The sequence below is a fragment of the Humulus lupulus genome, chromosome 2 (genome assembly GCF_963169125.1).
Source record: "Humulus lupulus chromosome 2, drHumLupu1.1, whole genome shotgun sequence".
Classification (NCBI taxonomy): domain Eukaryota; kingdom Viridiplantae; phylum Streptophyta; class Magnoliopsida; order Rosales; family Cannabaceae; genus Humulus; species Humulus lupulus.
Window position 1 is genome coordinate 273,342,301 of NC_084794.1, and position 18,890 is coordinate 273,361,190.

General features: G+C 36.4%; 3 protein-coding genes across 4 annotated transcripts; 2 read left to right on the forward strand and 1 right to left on the reverse strand.

The window, feature by feature from the left end:
- Window positions 1–1,175: 1,175 nt before the first annotated feature.
- Window positions 1,176–5,370, forward strand: LOC133819451 (two-component response regulator ARR2-like). 2 transcript variants are annotated; one of them, XM_062252715.1, is made up of 6 exons: window positions 1,176–1,629; window positions 2,098–2,250; window positions 2,382–2,762; window positions 3,167–3,243; window positions 3,410–4,555; window positions 4,676–5,370. In XM_062252715.1, exons 1-6 carry the CDS (start codon window positions 1,473–1,475, stop codon window positions 4,745–4,747), a joined length of 1,986 nt encoding a protein of 661 aa, XP_062108699.1. In that variant the 5' UTR covers window positions 1,176–1,472; the 3' UTR covers window positions 4,748–5,370. The 2 variants fall into 2 exon arrangements, with proteins under 2 accessions (XP_062108699.1, XP_062108698.1); XM_062252714.1 differs by having other exon boundaries at window positions 1,177–1,629; window positions 4,673–5,370.
- A 756-nt stretch (window positions 5,371–6,126) lies between these two features.
- On the reverse strand, window positions 6,127–9,150 carry LOC133819452 (COBRA-like protein 7). Its single transcript, XM_062252716.1, has 2 exons — window positions 8,520–9,150; window positions 6,127–8,009 (listed from the first exon to the last, which is right to left on the reverse strand). Exons 1-2 carry the CDS (start codon window positions 9,076–9,078, stop codon window positions 6,595–6,597), a joined length of 1,974 nt encoding a protein of 657 aa, XP_062108700.1. The 5' UTR covers window positions 9,079–9,150; the 3' UTR covers window positions 6,127–6,594.
- Window positions 9,151–17,204: 8,054 nt separating this feature from the next.
- Window positions 17,205–17,960, forward strand: LOC133815503 (uncharacterized). The gene has a single exon (XM_062248338.1). The coding sequence runs from the start codon at window positions 17,205–17,207 to the stop codon at window positions 17,958–17,960; it is 756 nt and encodes a 251-aa protein (XP_062104322.1).
- Window positions 17,961–18,890: the final 930 nt, after the last annotated feature.

Below are 18,890 nucleotides of genomic sequence, written 5' to 3' on the forward strand. Positions count from 1 at the left end.
TCCAAGGCTATTTTATAAAAAACAAAGCATGTCTTTCATAATTACCAAAATAATAATAATTATTTTTATTATATAGAAATAAAGTCTTTCTATGTTTTGTTATATATAGTAACCAAAATGTGGGTGGTTACCAAAATGTAAACTTTCTTTTTATATTGGTATTAATGCACGACCAAATAAGGAATTACTTATCAAATAAAAATGGGACTTTGAATTTAAATCCAATTTTTATGGCAATTCATTTTCGTGAGAGATAATAATAATAATAATAATAATAATAAATGAGCAACTAATAAAGTAATTTACACACCCCAAAATATTTGTCATTTTTGTTAAACTCATTAAATATATATATATTTGTGACGCCATGTTTCCCCATTTTCATAGTCAAATTCAAAATTGGAAACTTATTATTACTTTTGTATTGAAAGGGCTACAAGTGTGTTTGTTTCTGTTTTTGTTTTATATTGTAATTAGATATTTCAAAAACAGTGTATCTCAAAGAGAATCCTGTTACAAAGGTTCCATTTTTTCATATTTCCATTCAAGTAGAATTATTAAATTACATATTAAAAATGATCAATAATACTACCATCTCACTTGGCCATACACAATGAATCATTTCACTCCCCAAAAAATTGCTCAATCAGTTCAAAAAATTTAAGAATAAAAAAAGTAATAATATGTAATCATGAATTTAATTTAATTATTAATCATACTCATTTTACAAAAATGATTAAGGGTAAAACTTATCCTCCAAAAATATTGAAAATTATCCAACTAAGCAAATTTCAAAAATTCATAAAACTAAAACTAAATTTCCTTTTCTATTACTATCATTAGTTGTCAATTGAACCCATTTTTCAAAGGGTGAAGTGATAGTGAACCGTTTTTAATTATTTAATGTTTACTCTATTTATATTTATTTTCTTGTTATATTTCTATTAAAAAAAAATAAGAATGGTAAACAGTAAATTCGGACACAAACTGAAGTAAACGTTGGACTAACTTAGAGTAGATTTAGATGCTTTGGGTTAGTTAAATCCTTATGTGTGAGCTGGATCCACTCCTTCAGCCAGTGACCCACTTTTTATTTAAATACTATTATTTTTTATTTCTATTTTTTATTATATAAATATAATACTCAATAATACATTAAATTAAAAATAAAAACCCCAAAAAACAGAGAGAAATTTAGCTTGAAGCAGAGCAGGGACAAAGCAGAGTTCTCTCTTTTTCTTTTTTTTTTTTTCCTTGAATTTTTTTTTGTTGTACTCCAATCTCAGACCCAAAATTTGTAATCTTTTTTTAACGAAGATTACATCTCCAGCAAAATCAATATCAAAATCTCGTTCATGGTCGCGAATCTTAAGTTGGGTTTGTTAAATTTCAACCCAACTTCTTCAAGCATGTAATTCGGTCTCATCTCATCTGGGTGTTCGAAGAAGAAAAAAAAGCTTTTTTTTTGGGGTATGAATCTGAGTAACGGGAAGGGATCGATGTCGACTTCAACTTCCGGCGCCGGAGTCTCCGACCAGTTTCCCGTGGGTTTAAGAGTTTTGGTTGTAGATGACGATCCCACTTGTCTCATGATCTTGGAGAAGATGCTTCGAACATGTCTTTATGAAGGTCTTTTTTTTTTTTTAGTAATTATAACTCTGTTCTGGGTTTGGGTGAAGTCTTCCTCTTTCTAATTTTATCACTTTTGTTCTAATGGTCCATTTTTATGCCTAAATTGTAATTATGTACCATTTTGGACTTTGTGAGTGTCTTCAGTTTTTAGCTAATAGTGCTTGTTCATGGGGTTTTGAATCTTTCTGAAAAAACCCCCACAAAGAAAGTGAATTTGACCCTCTTACGATTAGGTTATACTCATGCTAAGATTCAAATCATGGGTTTTGTTTAACTTTACGAACTGGTTCTAAGAGGGTCAAAATTTGTGTTAATTTTCGTCTCTTTGAAGCTCAAAAAAGAAAAGTTTAAGCCTTTCGTTTATGTCTTTCTGTAGATTCAGAATCCTCTGGCCCTCTTTTGTTTTCTTCAATTTCTTCCTTATGACCGAAATAGATTTACTCATATTGTTTCGGAATTTTGCAGTTACGAAACGCAATCGAGCAGAACATGCCTTGAATTTGCTTCGAGAGAACAAAAATGGGTTTGATGTAGTTATAAGTGATGTTCACATGCCGGACATGGATGGATTCAAACTTCTGGAGCGTATTGGGTTGGAGATGGACTTGCCTGTAATCAGTAAGTACTGTTTTCTATGCTAGTTTTTGTCAAGATTCGACCAACCAACCATTTAAGAGCTCAAGCAGTAGTGTATTTTTACATTTGTATGTATTAAATCTTGATATATATGATGGCTGTAATTTGTTCAGTGATGTCTGCGGATGATGGGAAAGATGTTGTGATGAAGGGTGTGACTCATGGCGCTTGTGATTACCTGATCAAACCCGTGCGCATTGAGGCTTTGAAGAACATTTGGCAGCATGTTGTGAGGAAGAAGAAGAATGAATGGAGGGAAATAGAACAGTCCGGGAGCGTCGAAGAAGGAGATCGGCAAGCTAAGCCATCTGAAGAACCAGATTACTCGTCGTCAGCCAATGAAGGGAACTGGAGATCTTCAAAGAAGAGGAAAGATGACGAGGAAGATGGTGATGACAGGGATGACTCATCAACACTAAAGAAACCTCGGGTGGTTTGGTCTGTTGAGCTCCATCAACAATTTGTGGGTGCTGTTAATCAATTGGGCATTGATAGTAAGTATTTTCCTTCATGTTTTTCTTTCTTTCCCCCCTTTATTTGCAGTCCCATGAACTTTTTTTATTTAAGATTATGGGGTTTATTTCATTTCAAGTTTGATCCAGGAATCTAGAAAAGTGGATTTAAATTTACAAATCTTTCATAATGTGGAAGCCATTGTCATGATTCACCCATGCAGTATACCTCTTTCTGCTTTTTTCCCTTATTCTTCAAAGAAAAATTGGTTGGGGAAAATTAGAGTCAATATTTGCTCAATCATTGCATTAAATTGGACCTTGCATCTGTAAGATTTGTGGGCATATATCAGTTTTTAACTGATTCTTTGTAATTCAAGTACAAGTTTTGCTTTTCAATTGCGAAATTCTCTATCATGTTACTCAAACTTAACTTGTTGATGCAGAGGCTGTTCCCAAGAAAATCCTAGAGCTGATGAATGTTCCTGGGCTCACTAGAGAAAATGTTGCTAGCCATCTCCAGGTACTAGACGATTGTGTTTGGTTTAAGATTAAATTTTAGCAGTCTTACGTTTTCTGGCCCAATATGTTTTTGACTTTCTGTTCTTAAAATTATATGTTGTGGTACTGTAGTGTATTTAATCTTTTCTCTGATCTGACAAAAACTCAAATTCAACCTCGTGGAACAGAAATATCGGTTGTACCTTAGAAGGCTCAGTGGACAACACCAAACAAATATGAATAACTCTTTCATGAGTCCCCAAGATCCAACTTTTGGGCCAATGACATCATTAAATGGTATGGATCTTCAAGCTCTAGCTGTAACGGGTCAACTTCCTGCACAAAGCCTTGCAACGCTACAAGCAGCCGGACTTGGTCGGTCAACACCAAAATCTGGCATACCTTTGCCCATTGTCGACCAACGGAACCTATTTAGCTTTGAAAATCCAAAATTGAGGTTTGGTGAGGGGCAGCAACAACATTTAAGCAATGGTAAACCTTTGAACTTGCTTCATGGAATTCCAACAAGTATGGAGCCAAAACAACTTACTAACTTGCACCAGTCTGCCCAATCTCTTGGGATGAATATGCAAGTCAATCCCCACGGATCCCAAAATAGCCCTCTACTTATGCAGATGGCTCAAGCCCAGTCAAGAGGACCAATTCTAAATGAATCTTCTAGCGGTCATGCTCCCAGGCTTCCATCATCTGTGACGCAGCCTATGGTAACAAGTGGGGTTTTAGGGAGAAACGGAATTTCTGATAATGGCAGGGGATCAGGATACAATCCTGTTATGCAAAACTCTTCAATGTTGAATTTTCCCCTGAACCAATCCTCAGAATTGCCAGGCAACAGTTTCCCTCTTGGAAATCCACCAAGCATATCAGGTCTCACATCTAAAGGGGCATTCCAAGAAGATGTTAACTCAGAAATTAAAGGCTCTGCTGGTTTTATGCCGAGTTATGATATATTTAACGACTTGAATCAACATAAATCTAATGATTGGGACATACAGAATGTAGGATTGACCTACGATGCCTCACGACAATCAAACAGCTTACAAGGTAGCTTCGACATGGTTAATCAAGGATTTTCTGCTGGCCAAAGAAATTTACCAGTTAGGAATCAATCCAATCCTGGCAAGGCTATGTTCTCAATGGGAGAAAATGATCACGGGACCTCACAAAACATTAATCAGAACCTTAATCCTCATCTTGGTGACCACTCAGTAAGGATTAAATCTGAAAGGATTCCTGACGACATAGGTAACGACCCCGGCTTCTTTCCTGAACAATTTGGCCAAGATGATTTAATGAGTGCACTCCTCAAACAGGTCAGTTTCCTTTTTATCTCTCTATCTCTTCATTCTAGAGTTAAAATAACAGACTTGTTTCTTTTGAACTTGTATCCATCTCAATTCTGACTATCATCGAAATTTTCTGTTTCGTAGCAGCAAGAAGGCATTGCACCAGCTGAAAATCAGTTTGATTTTGATGGGTATTCCTTGGATAATATTCCTGTGTAGAATACACGCTGCATTTTCTGGTGTATATAGTTGCTGTGACAGGTTGAACTTATTCTTCTTCTGCAACCATAGGGTGGATTTTAAAGTTTGTCTAATTCAAGAAACTGGACTTCTTGATTTTCCTTAGCCACATCTTTCCAGCATGCTCTGCTGCTGCTTAGGACTTTTGAGACCAGGCTTTTTGGTATTACTCCATATGGATCAACCATGAGCCTGGATTGTCAAAATTTTCTATATTGCATGATATGCAAAAGGTGTCATGCTAAATTATGTGAAGGTGTAGTGCAAAATTTTGTACGGCTTTGGTGGTAAATTTCGATCGGGTCAACGCTACATCTGGGCTGCTGCTGCTGGCAAAGCTCCCCCTTAGTTTTTGGGTACATCTCCAATTGTGGGTAGTAAGTAGGTTTTGTTGATACATTTGCAGACTTTTTAGGATCATTTCTAACTCTAATAACACATGAAGTTTGCCCCTCTTATTTTATGTTTCACTTCCATTTTTTTCTTTCTCTCAAAGAATTGACTTTGATGTACATATTGTATTGCATTGCTCATGACTTAAGTCTGAGTGTTCGTTTCGTCTTTGTTTTGTGTACTTAAATTCTAAGCCCTCATTTATGCTAGATTTTGCTCTCAACCGTGTTCATGTCTACAACTTTAGCTAAGACACAGATTGCTTACTCAAAAATTGAACATGCAATGAATTAAGATTACAATGCAACTGTAAATATAAATTTCAGGTTGGTGGAAAACTATTGTTACTTCTAAAACTTCTCAATATTTAGCTATCGCTATCACCAACTTTTACTTGAATATAAAATCATTTTCACACAATTTTGGTATGATTTTAACATCAAGTTACTATTTTATTTCTAACCCATTTATTTTTTATTTTTAAACTATCAATTACTAAATTAATGTATTAAGTTACCGTTCTAATTTATCAGTGGTAGTAGTCTTTATTTTTGAATTATTAGTTTCTAATTTAATTTTTTATATTAAATTTTGTAATAGATAGACTTTTATGTTGTTAGTAGTTTATTTTTATTATTAGTTTTTGCGTTGAGTATATTTTTTTATTTAAAGTATAAAAATAATACTAAATTTTATAAACAAAATATAATAATAATATCAAAATTAAATATTATAAGAAACAAAAATTTTAAATATAAATGTAATTGAAAAAAATGACAACTTAAATGACTAATTTCAGCTCCAAATGAATAGAGCTTCGCCAAATACTACTTCAATTTGAAGCAGAATTTGCTGTACCGGTTGCAGTTCAATTTTTCATTTATTTTAAGTTGATCTCTAATCTTACGCTGAGTTAAAGATGGCCTAAAACCATTCAACCAGACTTTTTAAGTTAATATTGGTAATGAAACAGACAAAAATGGCAGAGCCTTACATTACGCATTTACTTTACAATAGTAGTTCATCCTATTAAAACAAAAGCAAAGAGTAAAGAGTGAAACAATTTATATCTACGCACAAAAACTGCTCTTAACCATACTAGACTCGGATATTGAACATAATGTACAATACAACAATCATAAAGATGCACATAGAAAGATTTAGCACATTAAAAAGTAAACTTCAGAAGCTTTGTTCAACAATGTTTTACGCATTACATCGACTATATATGTGATATGCTGTCCCTTGGTATATATATACTCCTGCAAAACTAAGCAGCAAGTCCACCAGCTGTAATCAGAATTCACAACCAGCTTAACTAAAGAGGCTGCCAAACTCCTGATTGAGCCTACATATTAAACTGAATCACTGAAAGAATAAAAAAATCAGCAGAGCAGCTACAAAATTACCCAGTGCCTCATCCTCGGATGTAACTATATCAACATGAACACCAAGACCAACATAAGTACTGAAGAAATTGTGGCCGAGTTTCTTCTCTGATCACTGGTCGGAAATACAGAGGGCATTGAGCATTCTTCACCATTGAAAAATACTTTCGTGGGAAACCCATCTCCAGCAGCCACATTGATGCCAGGGGTAAGCTTCTTTGTAAATGATATCACTGACTGTTGCTTTCCAGGAATCCTGGGATCCCTCTCTGGGTTGACGGCATCTGTTTCTGCAACAAGGTAGTTCAAACCCTCATTGCCCTGCATGAACAGGGTATTGTTGACACCATTCAATTCCAAGGAAGTTCCATTGAAAGAGTACATTTTTTGGTAACCAGGGACTGCTCTTCTCATTTGAACAGCAGCAAACCAATCAGGGAAAGTAGTTTCATCCCAGTTGAAGAGTGTGATCCTTGCACTCCACCCTTTAGTGTAGTCAGTAGCCAGATGCCAGTTGATACTGACCCCACAGTTATCACCACAAGGCATTGGATTAGGACTTGGTAGATGTTTCAGTTGGGCCCAGGCTACGGCCTTAGCAGTTCGATTCTCAAATGGAACAAGAAGTACCTCAGGTGGAAGAAGCATGGCCTGTGCACTTGTGCTGCAAGTACGATCTGTGTTACGTGAACAACCACAAGCACAAGTGTTGCAAGGGACAACTGATTCATTGTAGTAAGCAGAAAATGAAACACAACATCTGGGAGATGCTTCCTTGACTACTGTTATGTTGCACACAACCTGCCAACTAGCCACAGCAGTTGAATTCGTGGGCAAACCACTGGGGTCAGGGAATTGGCTAGGACTTACCCGAGCAGGGGGGCCACATTTATAATCCGGGTTCAGTGTGCCATTGATTTTCCAGTTTTGAGGTGGTGAGAGCTCAGACCGGTTGACATCTGGAGGCATTTTAAAAACCTGAAGCTGGAATGATGAGATTGACTTGCTTGCATCCATATGTGGCGGCAAAATGGTACCATTTCGGCAACAATAAGGTTTGAATCCGAGAATTGAGTCATTGTACTTAGTTAGAGGGAGGTCAATTATGGTTGGCTTTCTTTCACAATTAAACACATTGGCGAAGTCTAGGTCCTTGTAGTGTTGACCTTGTAGCCCAAAAACACAGTCACTGGAGTCAAGCACAGTTGGATAAGCACCTTTCATGGTGTAGATAAACTCGTCCTTCATCCATTCCCAACTTAATTTCCAGTTATCAAGACGCCCAAGAGGGTTGTGGTTAGCCATTGTGACTTGTGCCCAGTAATTTGAGTCATATGTTCTGATCACATCGTACATAATTGTAAGATCACCGTTTTGGCGAGGTAGGAACTCTTCATCTACTGTGACATTTGATTTGAAATTTTTGTCTACTGTGCAACACACTTGCATCTCACTCTTCCCTGAATGAGAAGAAGCAACATTAGAGAGAGACAGAGAGAGAGCAAAGTAATAGTATAATCATGACACAACATATAAAACATTCTTTATCTTTGAAAGGTAAAAGTTCATACATAACCACAGAAGTTGACACGGTCAACCTCATGCTGTAAAACAATGTTGAAGTAGTCTCTTTACGCAATAATTCAGAACATAAATGTTCAAAATTCAAATCAAGACTATGTTCGCTTACTATCAAAAAAACTAAATGAAATACCCAAAATCATAGATTTAACACTTCTTCACCGTAGTTCATACCATGATATAAAGCTTCCATCACACTACACTAAGCTTACTCAATTTCGTTATTTTATTTTTTCTCCATGAACCAACCCTTATTCTTATTTTAAGAACTATCATTAAAACCCAGGAACTCGAAATCCAAGACCAAGCTAATACAAATCAAATCAAATAAAAATAATAAAAACCCAGGAAGCATACAAAAAGAAGAGTCAAAATATAAAAGAACTGACCTTGCATAGTGGGTTTGGCGCAAACAAAGCCGTCATTAGCGAGAGAAATATTAGTGGGTAAGGGAACACTCGGCGAGGCGACCCCAAACTGGGTCCCAACCATTTTAACCTGAACACTCATCTGGGTCAAGTCCCCAGCGGTCTCAATAGCTGTATTCAGATCCGTCATCGGAAAACCAGCAAAAACGGTGCCGTTACCCACAGCACCGGGAATACTATTACCATCGGCGAGCACAGCATTCGAAGCAGAAACCAAGTACTCGTCGTGCTGAAACCCAACAAAGACCTTCCATGACTTGAGCTCATCAAGCCCGTTGTTGAGCACAGTCAACGTAGACTCGAACCGGTAAGGCTGATGTGATCGATCGGTCTTTAGATTCGGTGGGATGCGCTCGCCGTCGGTGTAGGCGTAGGATAAGAAGATTCCGTTGCAAGTATCGGAGGCCGGAGAAGGAGCCACCGCCGTTTGAGAGATCGAAAAGGGTATACATGGAAGAACGAGGAGAAGAATGAGGTTGAAGGTGATGAGAAAGAGGGAGCCCGAGTTCAACTCGGCCATGTCTACGCAGCTCAACTCAGAGTCCGTTTAGATTCAAAGTTGGGATTTTAAAAAAAAATTAATCAGAGAAAGAGAAAGGTGAGAGCAATTTATATAAATAACGTTTCTTTTTTAATATAAAAATTATTTGTAAAGAAAACGCGAGACGAAACGCGTATTACAGCTTAGTGGAGGCTGTAGTTTGAAAAAGAAAACACGCACCTTTTTTTTCCCTTTTAATTAATTGAATTTACATATTTATATTAGTAAAAAAAATTATATATTTATACCAAAACAAAAGTATTAATTTAGAAATTAAATTGTTTTAAAAAAATTACTTTTAATAAAATATATTTTTCCACAAGGCTCCATACATTACATACTCAGAATGTTATTTTGTAAATAGTTTTTTTAATTAAAATAATATGTAAAATTACTTGAGGATGGCTAATTTAGCTAACCAACGACAATGCAAAACAAAAAATTAAGTGGACTTTGAGTAATTCAAAGTAGTTTTAGGGCAGGTAACATTTGATTTTCGAAACCTATATATAAATATATAATATAAGTTGGATTAAAAGCTTGAACTGTAATTGTAAAAATCGAGGTAAATATATATATATAAATACTCCTTTGGGTTTTTGTTAATATATATGACAATTTTTTTTTATAAGGGTTTTATTTTAAATTTTACTGGTAGAGTTTTCAGTGTTTTTTATTTTTGAATAGTTTTCGGCGTAATTTTTTTTATGACTGTGTATATTGTAGTTATTTAGAGCATCAGTGCGATTTTTAGAAAATTCTGAATAATTTACAGTATCGAAAATTAGGTTAAAACATGTTGCACGTGTGACTAATTTTTTTTATGCACGTAGAAAGCAATATGTTTGAACCTAATTTTTGGTACTGTAAACTATTCAGAATTTTTTGAAAATTTTCAGATGCTCTAAACAACTATAATATACATAATCATAAAATGAAACCACACCAAAAACTGTTTACGAGGTAAAAAGTCCCCTATTAAAACTTAAAGTGAAACTACCGTAAACAAAAATTATCGTGTATATATATATACACACACGAATAAAAGTTGGGTTTGAAAGTGTCACAGTATTGAAATGGCCTTCTTCTTAATTTGAATTTGAACAAGTAAAGTATTGTATTGTATTGTTATAAAAGTGGGATGATGCTGTCACATTATTCCATGTGAACAAACTAAAATAAAAACTGTTTGAGCATATTTATTTATTTATTATTAATGTTGAATAAAAAGTTGTGTTTTAATTTTAAAATTAATGAAGACGAGTAAGCGGCTTATGTTGCGGTCACGTCTTTGTCAAAATAACCAAACACTTCACAAGACAACGTTACAACGTGTGTGTGTGATTACTTTATTTTATTATATTTTTTTGTAATAATTTGAGTCTCTTCTCTTATTATATATTTATATAATTTGTTTTAATGGGTCCTGTATGTTAACTCTTCTTTTTATTTATGGACAAGGCCCATGCATAGTTGAATGAGCACAAGGATTGCAACCGTTGGATTTTTTTTAGTGGTACAAGTCCGCCAAAACTATTTCAAAATGCATGTGTACATTTTTGTTTCTTTCTTGGGTTTTGTTTTTCTTTTTTTCAAATTTTGTGGTTTGGAAAAGGATTGACGTTCCTTCCATTTCAAATATAAAAAAATAAGAAAAGGATTGACCATGTAAGAGCATTTTTAATGGTTGATCTAAAATAACTAAATATGTAAAATTATACCAAAGTACATTAAAATGAGTCTCCAATAGATATTTTATCCTTAAAAAAATTTACCTTTATTTATAGGACATAGTTTATAGGACATAGTTATATTTGTAACGCACAATTCATTTATGTAAACATATAATATTATTTTTTTATATTCTTTCTTATATTATTCACAAACACATAAAATTATACACACAAATATATATGCTCTTCTTTTTTTTTCTTCTTTTTATATATATAGTTATATACCTAGTAAATGAGTTTTATTTATATTTTATAATATTATTATATTTCATTTTTTAATAAATTTTTATTGTTATTTTTTTATAAGTAGTATTATAATATAATTATGTGATATGATATATGGGTAGATTTTATAAATGTTAAAAGATATTATGATATTATTGATAGTTAAAGAAAATATTTAAAAATATAGTATTTAAATGTTATAGAAAAAAAAAATAAAGAAGCTGATATATGGTGTAATGTAAAAGCTAGAGGTAAAATAAAAAAATGTGTATTTTAGAGAGGTTCATTGGAAGTGCTCTAACCACCTTTTCATTTGTTTGCTTCTTTTCAGTTGCTTGGATGTATGTTTTCCCATGTCTACTCTCTACAAAATGACCCAGAAAACTCCAATAAATGACCGCATAACTTTTTCATGTTACTAAACATATAAATTTATTATTGTTTATCATAAAAATAACCTCAAAATCCACCTAAAATGAACTAAATACTCTTGGGTAATGTTGGTTAGGCTTTTAAAACCATTTTTGAGCCTTCAAAATTTAAAACCATTTAAAATTTTGGTTGGATTTACTAAGCTCTTCTCCATAAAGTTACTAGAATAGAATAAGAAAAAACCTAAATCGCAGAATCTACACAAAAGTTCATTATTTCATCCCAAAATTAATTTTTTTGGCAAGCTTTTTAGTCCAAAATAGTTCGAAAAACACATATAAACTATTATGTAACACTCATAACCTAAATAACAACAACACTTACTCATTATCAATTGCTTCAAGAACTCAACGCTCCTTCAACTTTGTAAACTTTTGAAGAAAAAAAAATGAACCTTGAGCGTGAGTTTCATGAATGTTATTCCAAATCTTTCTTTAAATCTAATTGTGATATATGTTGATCGCAAATTTGGTCAACGATAGTTGAGTAATGAAACGATAAATAATTAATGAGACTCAATAAATAAGATGAAGAACTCAAAAAATTTGTAGTAATAATCTAATGATTGGTAATAATCTACGTCTACTTGACACTTTTATTAAATGAATTCCCAAACTCAAGATCAACTGAACAAGATTCAACTTAGTTTCTCAAGTCTAAGAGGGAATTATAATTTGACATAGTGATGGTGTATAAAAGTGTGGATGAGAATAAATGATGTAGTAAGTCTTGAATTGATAGACTCGTTAACCTTACAAAATGGGCATTGGGCCTTAAAAAGCCTTTTTATCATGAAATATACAATAAATTGATTTAAAAAATACACTAAAAAGTTAATTAATTTTGTAGTACACTGCTCGAGTACTACGCCTTGCGCCTTGATCTCAATTAGCAACCAGTGAAATAATGATTCTATTTGAACAATCATACATAGATCGAGTAAATTCTTGCTCATTAATGGTTTCTGACCAATGTTCTTGACTTCCTTGGTCAATCTACTCAACCAGTGCCTACGATGTTTCATGGTTTTTATTGCCATGTCACATTGCTACACGCCCACACGCCCAGTCATAGTGACTGGAGTGTGACCAAGGGTCAGACCCAATTTGGAATTTTTCAAATATTAAATGTTATAATTTGAATTATTTTATTCATTAAATTATGATTTAAAAAAGATATTTTGATTCAATTAAAATATTGATTAAATAATTAAATCTAAATTTAAGCAGTTATTGACTGAATCTATATCAATAGATATTTTTCCATTTATTAAATCTAAAATATATCGTTATATTGTTCAAGAAACGCAATATTCAATTTTTAGAGAAAGCGTGAAAAGGAATGATACACTCTCTAAGCCTCTCTCATTCTCCAACCACTCTTAATCTCATGTGTTAAGAACATCAAGAGAGTCTATATTGTCCATAACATCCTACCTGCCCACACACGTCCTAGTGTGTTGAAAATTAGCTTGGAAGATTGCGGTGTGGATATTGGTGCAATCTCGTGGATTGGATGTTCGTTATTTTTTACTAAAAGATAGCAAGGGTACTAGATAAAATTCAAGAGGTATTAATCTTTATTGTGTTTGATTTAATGTATACATACATATAATGATCCTGGTTTTCGGTGTTAAATGAAAAAAAATTGCAATACAACTTCCACTGCACACTCTTATTTACATGTGTTAATACCAACAAATGACTATCACCTTCATCGTCCTTGTAACCACCCTTGTATGTTGGTCGATGTCCCCTATGTTGATGGTTTTTGGCTTGGCCATTATCAGTTGTTACGGTTGGTGCTCGAAAGTATGTAAAAAGACATTTTTGTTTGGAATTAAATAAAAGTACATTTTCTTTATAATTGAATGTTTGAATTATTGTTGAATAATTATAATATTAGAAAATTTCATATTCATTAATGAGAGTCTGATCTTGTATAAGTACGAGAGGATTAAGATCATAGATAATAATAATAAAATTGCTCTGAACATATTAAAGTATGGGTTCTTTAATCAATGGTTTCTAGCTAGTACGGTTTATTAAGCATTTTATGATAATGCATGTGATGTAGATCCAGACAGCTGATGTGGATAGAAATCTTGGTAAAGGTACTTTATGTTACACCTGAATGAGGAGCAAAGGTTTTCAAACCAATTATAAAGCTGAAAAGCAAAGAAAGAAAAATGGGGGTCTTGTCTTCAAAGGGGGCCAGGTCAGCCATATCTTCTTTGATCATTTCTACTGAGTCTTACTTCACCGTCGAGAAACGAAAGAAGACCTTATAGTAAGTACAATTATCTCATTGGACAGGAAATTTTTAAGCCTGGGGATACACCTGGAGAGGAGCTTCGCTTCGAGAATAGAAATTTTCGTCTCGAAAGTCAGGCTCATAAAGTGTAAGCTCGGAATAAGCAGGTTCATCATAATCAACTTTAATGAAAATATCAAGAAAAGTCTCGCTGAGCAGTAGCTGCAACAACATTAGAGTTGGTGAGCTCGGAAACTACGTTGTAACGCCCTGGCTACCCCAGAACAGTTACGGTGAACAGTGAACCGGAAATTTGACTCGCTACCCGAGTCCTTTGGTTAAAAACGTGATCTAAGTGTTATTATCGGGTTAAGGTGAAAAACCAGCAAAAAGGAAAGGATACATTTCATTAAGTAAATAAACTGCTCATGAGCTTTTCAAAATGTTTACAGGCTGTTTATAATACAAAAGAGTCGCTACTGTTTCAGATTTACAGTCCCCGCCAGCCTAAGCGGCAAAAATAAGGTAAACCCCTAGTCCCTCTGAGAACTCCCTGACCGTGATGGTTAAGCGGCCCAATATGTACACAACATCGCCCAAGCTCTCCACTCAGGGTTGGGTGAGCTTCTCTTTTCCTTTACCTGCACCACACAGCACCCATGAGCCAAGGCCCAGCAAGAAAACACAATAAAGCATGATATAATATCAACAATAGTCATAATAATTGTTCAGGATCAATAGTCCAAGCAAATAGGCGACAATAGCCAAAAGTCACGATAATGGGTACAGCTCCCTCTAGCCATGTGATGATAGGGTCACCAAGGCTTAACTGATAGGTGGTTCTCTCGTAAGTTTAATCAGGATAGGTGCATGGTGATTGGTCACCAACATAACCTTCCTCCCGACTCTAGAGTCGTAACTATGGACAGCGTCCCTTAGCCATGTGACAAACAGTCACCGGGGTCATATACCTTGGCTATGAACATCTGGTCTTAGACCAGGCAAGCGCTAATAAGTTCTTCGACCTTAGGGTCGGTCCAGCATTAATGCCATAGAGCCATTCAATGCATGTTTCTCGACCTTAGGGTCGGTCCTTGACTAGTCAGTGCCGTAAACAGGTAATCAACATTCGCTAGCATTTAATATGCAATCCACGTCCACATATATCAACCAACATGCTCCAATAACAAACCATGCATGTCATATACCAATACAGGGTGCAACTGTATCCATACACTGTTTTCTTACCTCTGGTTCGAGTGAGAATTATTATATGAACGACCCCTGAGAACGATCAATCTTTAAATTCCTTGATGGTCACCTGGTCATAACCAAAATATAAGATTCATCAACAAAAATGATAACTGAGGGTTCCCAAACCAAAACCCAGCCTCCGAGACATCAAGCACTACCCAACCGGGTACTAGGTCCAACCCCGAGGCCTAAGGTTTGAATCCCCAAGCTAAAAACATGATTCTGGCCAAAATGACCTAAAGGGCCGCGGCCCTCCCCTGCTATGCCGCGGTGCGCCCTCCAGACAGAGAGGGCCTTCCCTGCCAGACGCCAAGGGCTGCGGCGCACCACAGCCGCGCCGCGGCGCCTAACCCAGACCAGCCATAAAGGCTGCACGCACCAGGAATTTTCCCTTGTGTTTTTCCTCTCAAACCAGCCCTTCAAACCAACCCAAAACCTCTTCCAAACACTCATTTAAACCTCCAAACATCACCCATAACTCACCCTCATCAAAACCCAAACTTATCATCAATCAAAACCTCTTCAAATCCACACTTCCATCAAGAAATCAAAAACTGCAAAACTAAAGAGAAAAACAGAGCACCACCTGAATTCAAGACCAAAACTCACCTCAAAACTAGCTTTGAACCTTCCTCAACAGCTGAACTAAGTCCATAACCTCAGCCTTCAAGTTCCCTAGCTTAATATCCCACCTTGAGCTCAAGAACACCAAAGAAGAGATGAAGGGAAGTGATATACGGGGAAGAGGAAGAGAAACCCTGTTTTTGTTCTGTTTAATCTATAACCTTCTACAGCCAACTAAAGGGTAATATAAATCCTTTCAAATGACCAAAATACTTTTAAGTCATCAAAAGCTTCTCAAACTATTCTAAGGGTAAAATTGGTACTTCCCACTTATCCCGTTAATCATAATTAACGCTTCCCAATTCCCACTAACCTCAATAATCTCAAACTCCAATATTTCATATCCCGTTACCCTAAAATCCCCGGTAACGCTCTAATCAATAAAAACACCCCGAGACTCACCCCAAGCCCCGAGCTCAAACCTGTTATGACCAAACCGATAAATCACAATTAAAGATCGTCTCATGCCGAAATACTCGAACCAGTCCACACTATAATGTGGCCTCACAATATATGTCATCGACATGCAAACAGATATACAATTATACCCTCAACGGGCCAAATTACCAACACACCCCTGTAAACGAATGTGGACTCACATGCATGCATTTAACATCATATTATAATATAATTCTCACGAACATGCATAAACACATTTAATGGTATAATTAAACAGTTATGGCCCTCCCGACCTACTAAACCAACCATAAAACCATATTAGGGAATCCGGGGCATTACATACGTGGTCTTGGAGATTATAAGTCAAGCTTGAAGTTACAATGACAATGGTTCAACACCTGTATAAATTTCCTGATTCATTTCGTGCCATCAGATAAGATGGTTCGAGCTCAGACATTGTGAGCTCGAAAAGGATGATTTAAACAATGTTATTTGTTAAAATCCGAGGCGAACCAAGGTAGCAAGCTCGTGATGGTTGGTTGGTCTCGAAGGCATGTGATTCGAGTGTTCAAGGTCGCAAGCTAGGTGTGAACATATTTATTGTTATAGAATCCCTATATTTAAGGGATTGGTTGTAATCTGTTATTAAATCCCTAATATCATGGGATTTATACTTGTACATAGTTATACGCGTTTAATTACATTTATTTTAATTGATTTGTATAATAACTCCTCGAAATATGAGGGGAGATATTCGGTAAACCACTCTATAAATAGTGTGGAACAATTCATTTGTGGGGATGGAGAAATTTGTATTGGGAAGACTCTATAAAATTGCTTCTAGAAAGCTTTGAGAGAATCTCATAAATTGAATAACACCGACTCGTGGACTAGGCAGATTTTAACTACTGAACCACATAAAAATTTTGTCATTTATTGTTTGTCTCTTCTGGTATTTTGTTTAATCGCTCTTCATTTCTAAGTTGACGAAAAACGACGTCAACAGTTTGGTGCTTTCATTGAGAGCCATTAAACAAGACGTGAGCCTGTTTAATCAGAAAACCTCCTGAATCATCAATGGCCACTGCAAACAACCCCAGTATTGGTGGGCGACCATTGCCCCAGATACCCGAGGAGCAGATTCCTCGTACTGAGGAATATCCCTGACGACTTGGAAAGCAGCCTATGGCGGAACTTGAAAATCGTCAATTGTGCAAACAATTGGCAGAGGCGACAAAACGCAATGAAGAATTAGCCAGACAGGCAGCTGCCGCCCAGACACCTCCCCAGAGGCCTAGAGGACGCCCCTGTGGGAGCACGGCCACCAGGAGGGTAGAACAAGCATCACAGCCGAATAAGCCAAGGCCCCAAAGGAGTACACGGGTTGAGGCCACTGCCAACCCAACTGCAGAATTATCAACAGGAACGGGTAATAACCGAGCCCCTCCAGTGGCTCGGAACCCGAATTCGAATACTGTAAGAAACAACCCGGAGCTTGTTCGGGCGAATTCTGGGCCATCTATGCCCGACAATTGGAGACAGCCACCGTCCCCCATAAGGCATCCTCCATCACCAATAAGACACCCCTCGCCAGTCCGAGAGGTCCCACGACCTGCACCACAGAGGCCGTCTCGTAGCGGCAGTCGAGATGGAAACCGACTGGCCAAGCCTGGACAGGGGAACGAAAGGGAGGCTACTCGAGGTCGCAGAGTTCCTCAGCCTTCGGGAAGCCAAGTGTCAAGATCACAAACTGCTGGAATAATGAGGTCAGTAGGGGACCCACCTCGTAATCGTCAAGCTACACCTCCAGAGAGGGCTACAAGTTACGTAAGTGAAAGCTCGGACTACACTCGGTCCATAAGCATTTATAACACTGAGCCAAGGCATACAGGGAATCGAGGGAATCACCCTAATCTGCGGGATCATCTAAACCACAACTGAGGGCGAGATAATCCCCCGAACTCTGATCTGTGTGACCATCTGAATGGCCGTAAACAGCCAGCATATAACCCTATACCAAGACAGGGAGCTGGAGTTCTTATTAATGATAACCATCCCCCTCAGGTCCAAGCTCGACCCCCAGTGGATTTAGTCCAGGAAAGGATTGACCAGTAGAAAGAGCATTCAAGCTCCTGCAAGACGAGCGTAATAGGGACAAGGCTGAAGAGTCCGATGAAGAGTTCGAGCCTTTTTGTAACGCCCTGGTTACCCCAAGACAGTTACGGTGAAATTTGAACTGTGAATTTAACTCGCTAACTGAGTTCTTTGGTTAAAAACGTGCTTCTAGGTGTTATTAATAGGTTAGGGTGGAAAACAAATCAAAAGGAAAGGATACATTTTATTTTAAACATAAAAATGTTCATGGGCCCATAAAAACGTTTACAAGTTATTTACAATGCAAAACGGTCATTACTGTATAAAATTTACAACCCGCCGATCTAAGCGGCAAAAATAGGGTAAACCCCCTAGTTCCCCTGAGAACTCCTTGGCTGTGGTGGTCAAGCGGCCGCATATGTATACATTTCCATCTAAGCTCTCCACTCAAGGCTGGGTGAGCTTTTCTTTCCCTTTACCTGCACCACATAGCACCCATGAGCCAAAGCCCAGCAAGAAAACTCAATACTGCATGAATATAATATCAACAATGATCATAATAATCATTCATGACTATTAGCCCAAAATAGAGGAGTGACAGTTGTAAAAGTCACTAAGGTGAGTTGTGTACCCTTTATCGATAAGTGATCATTTCACTAGCTTAAACGAGGTAGGTATCTGATGAATAGTCACCAACATAAACCTACCGAGTAGCCATAGAGTCACAATGGTGGGATTCCGCTCTCTTAGCCATGTGACAAACAGTCACCTAGGCCT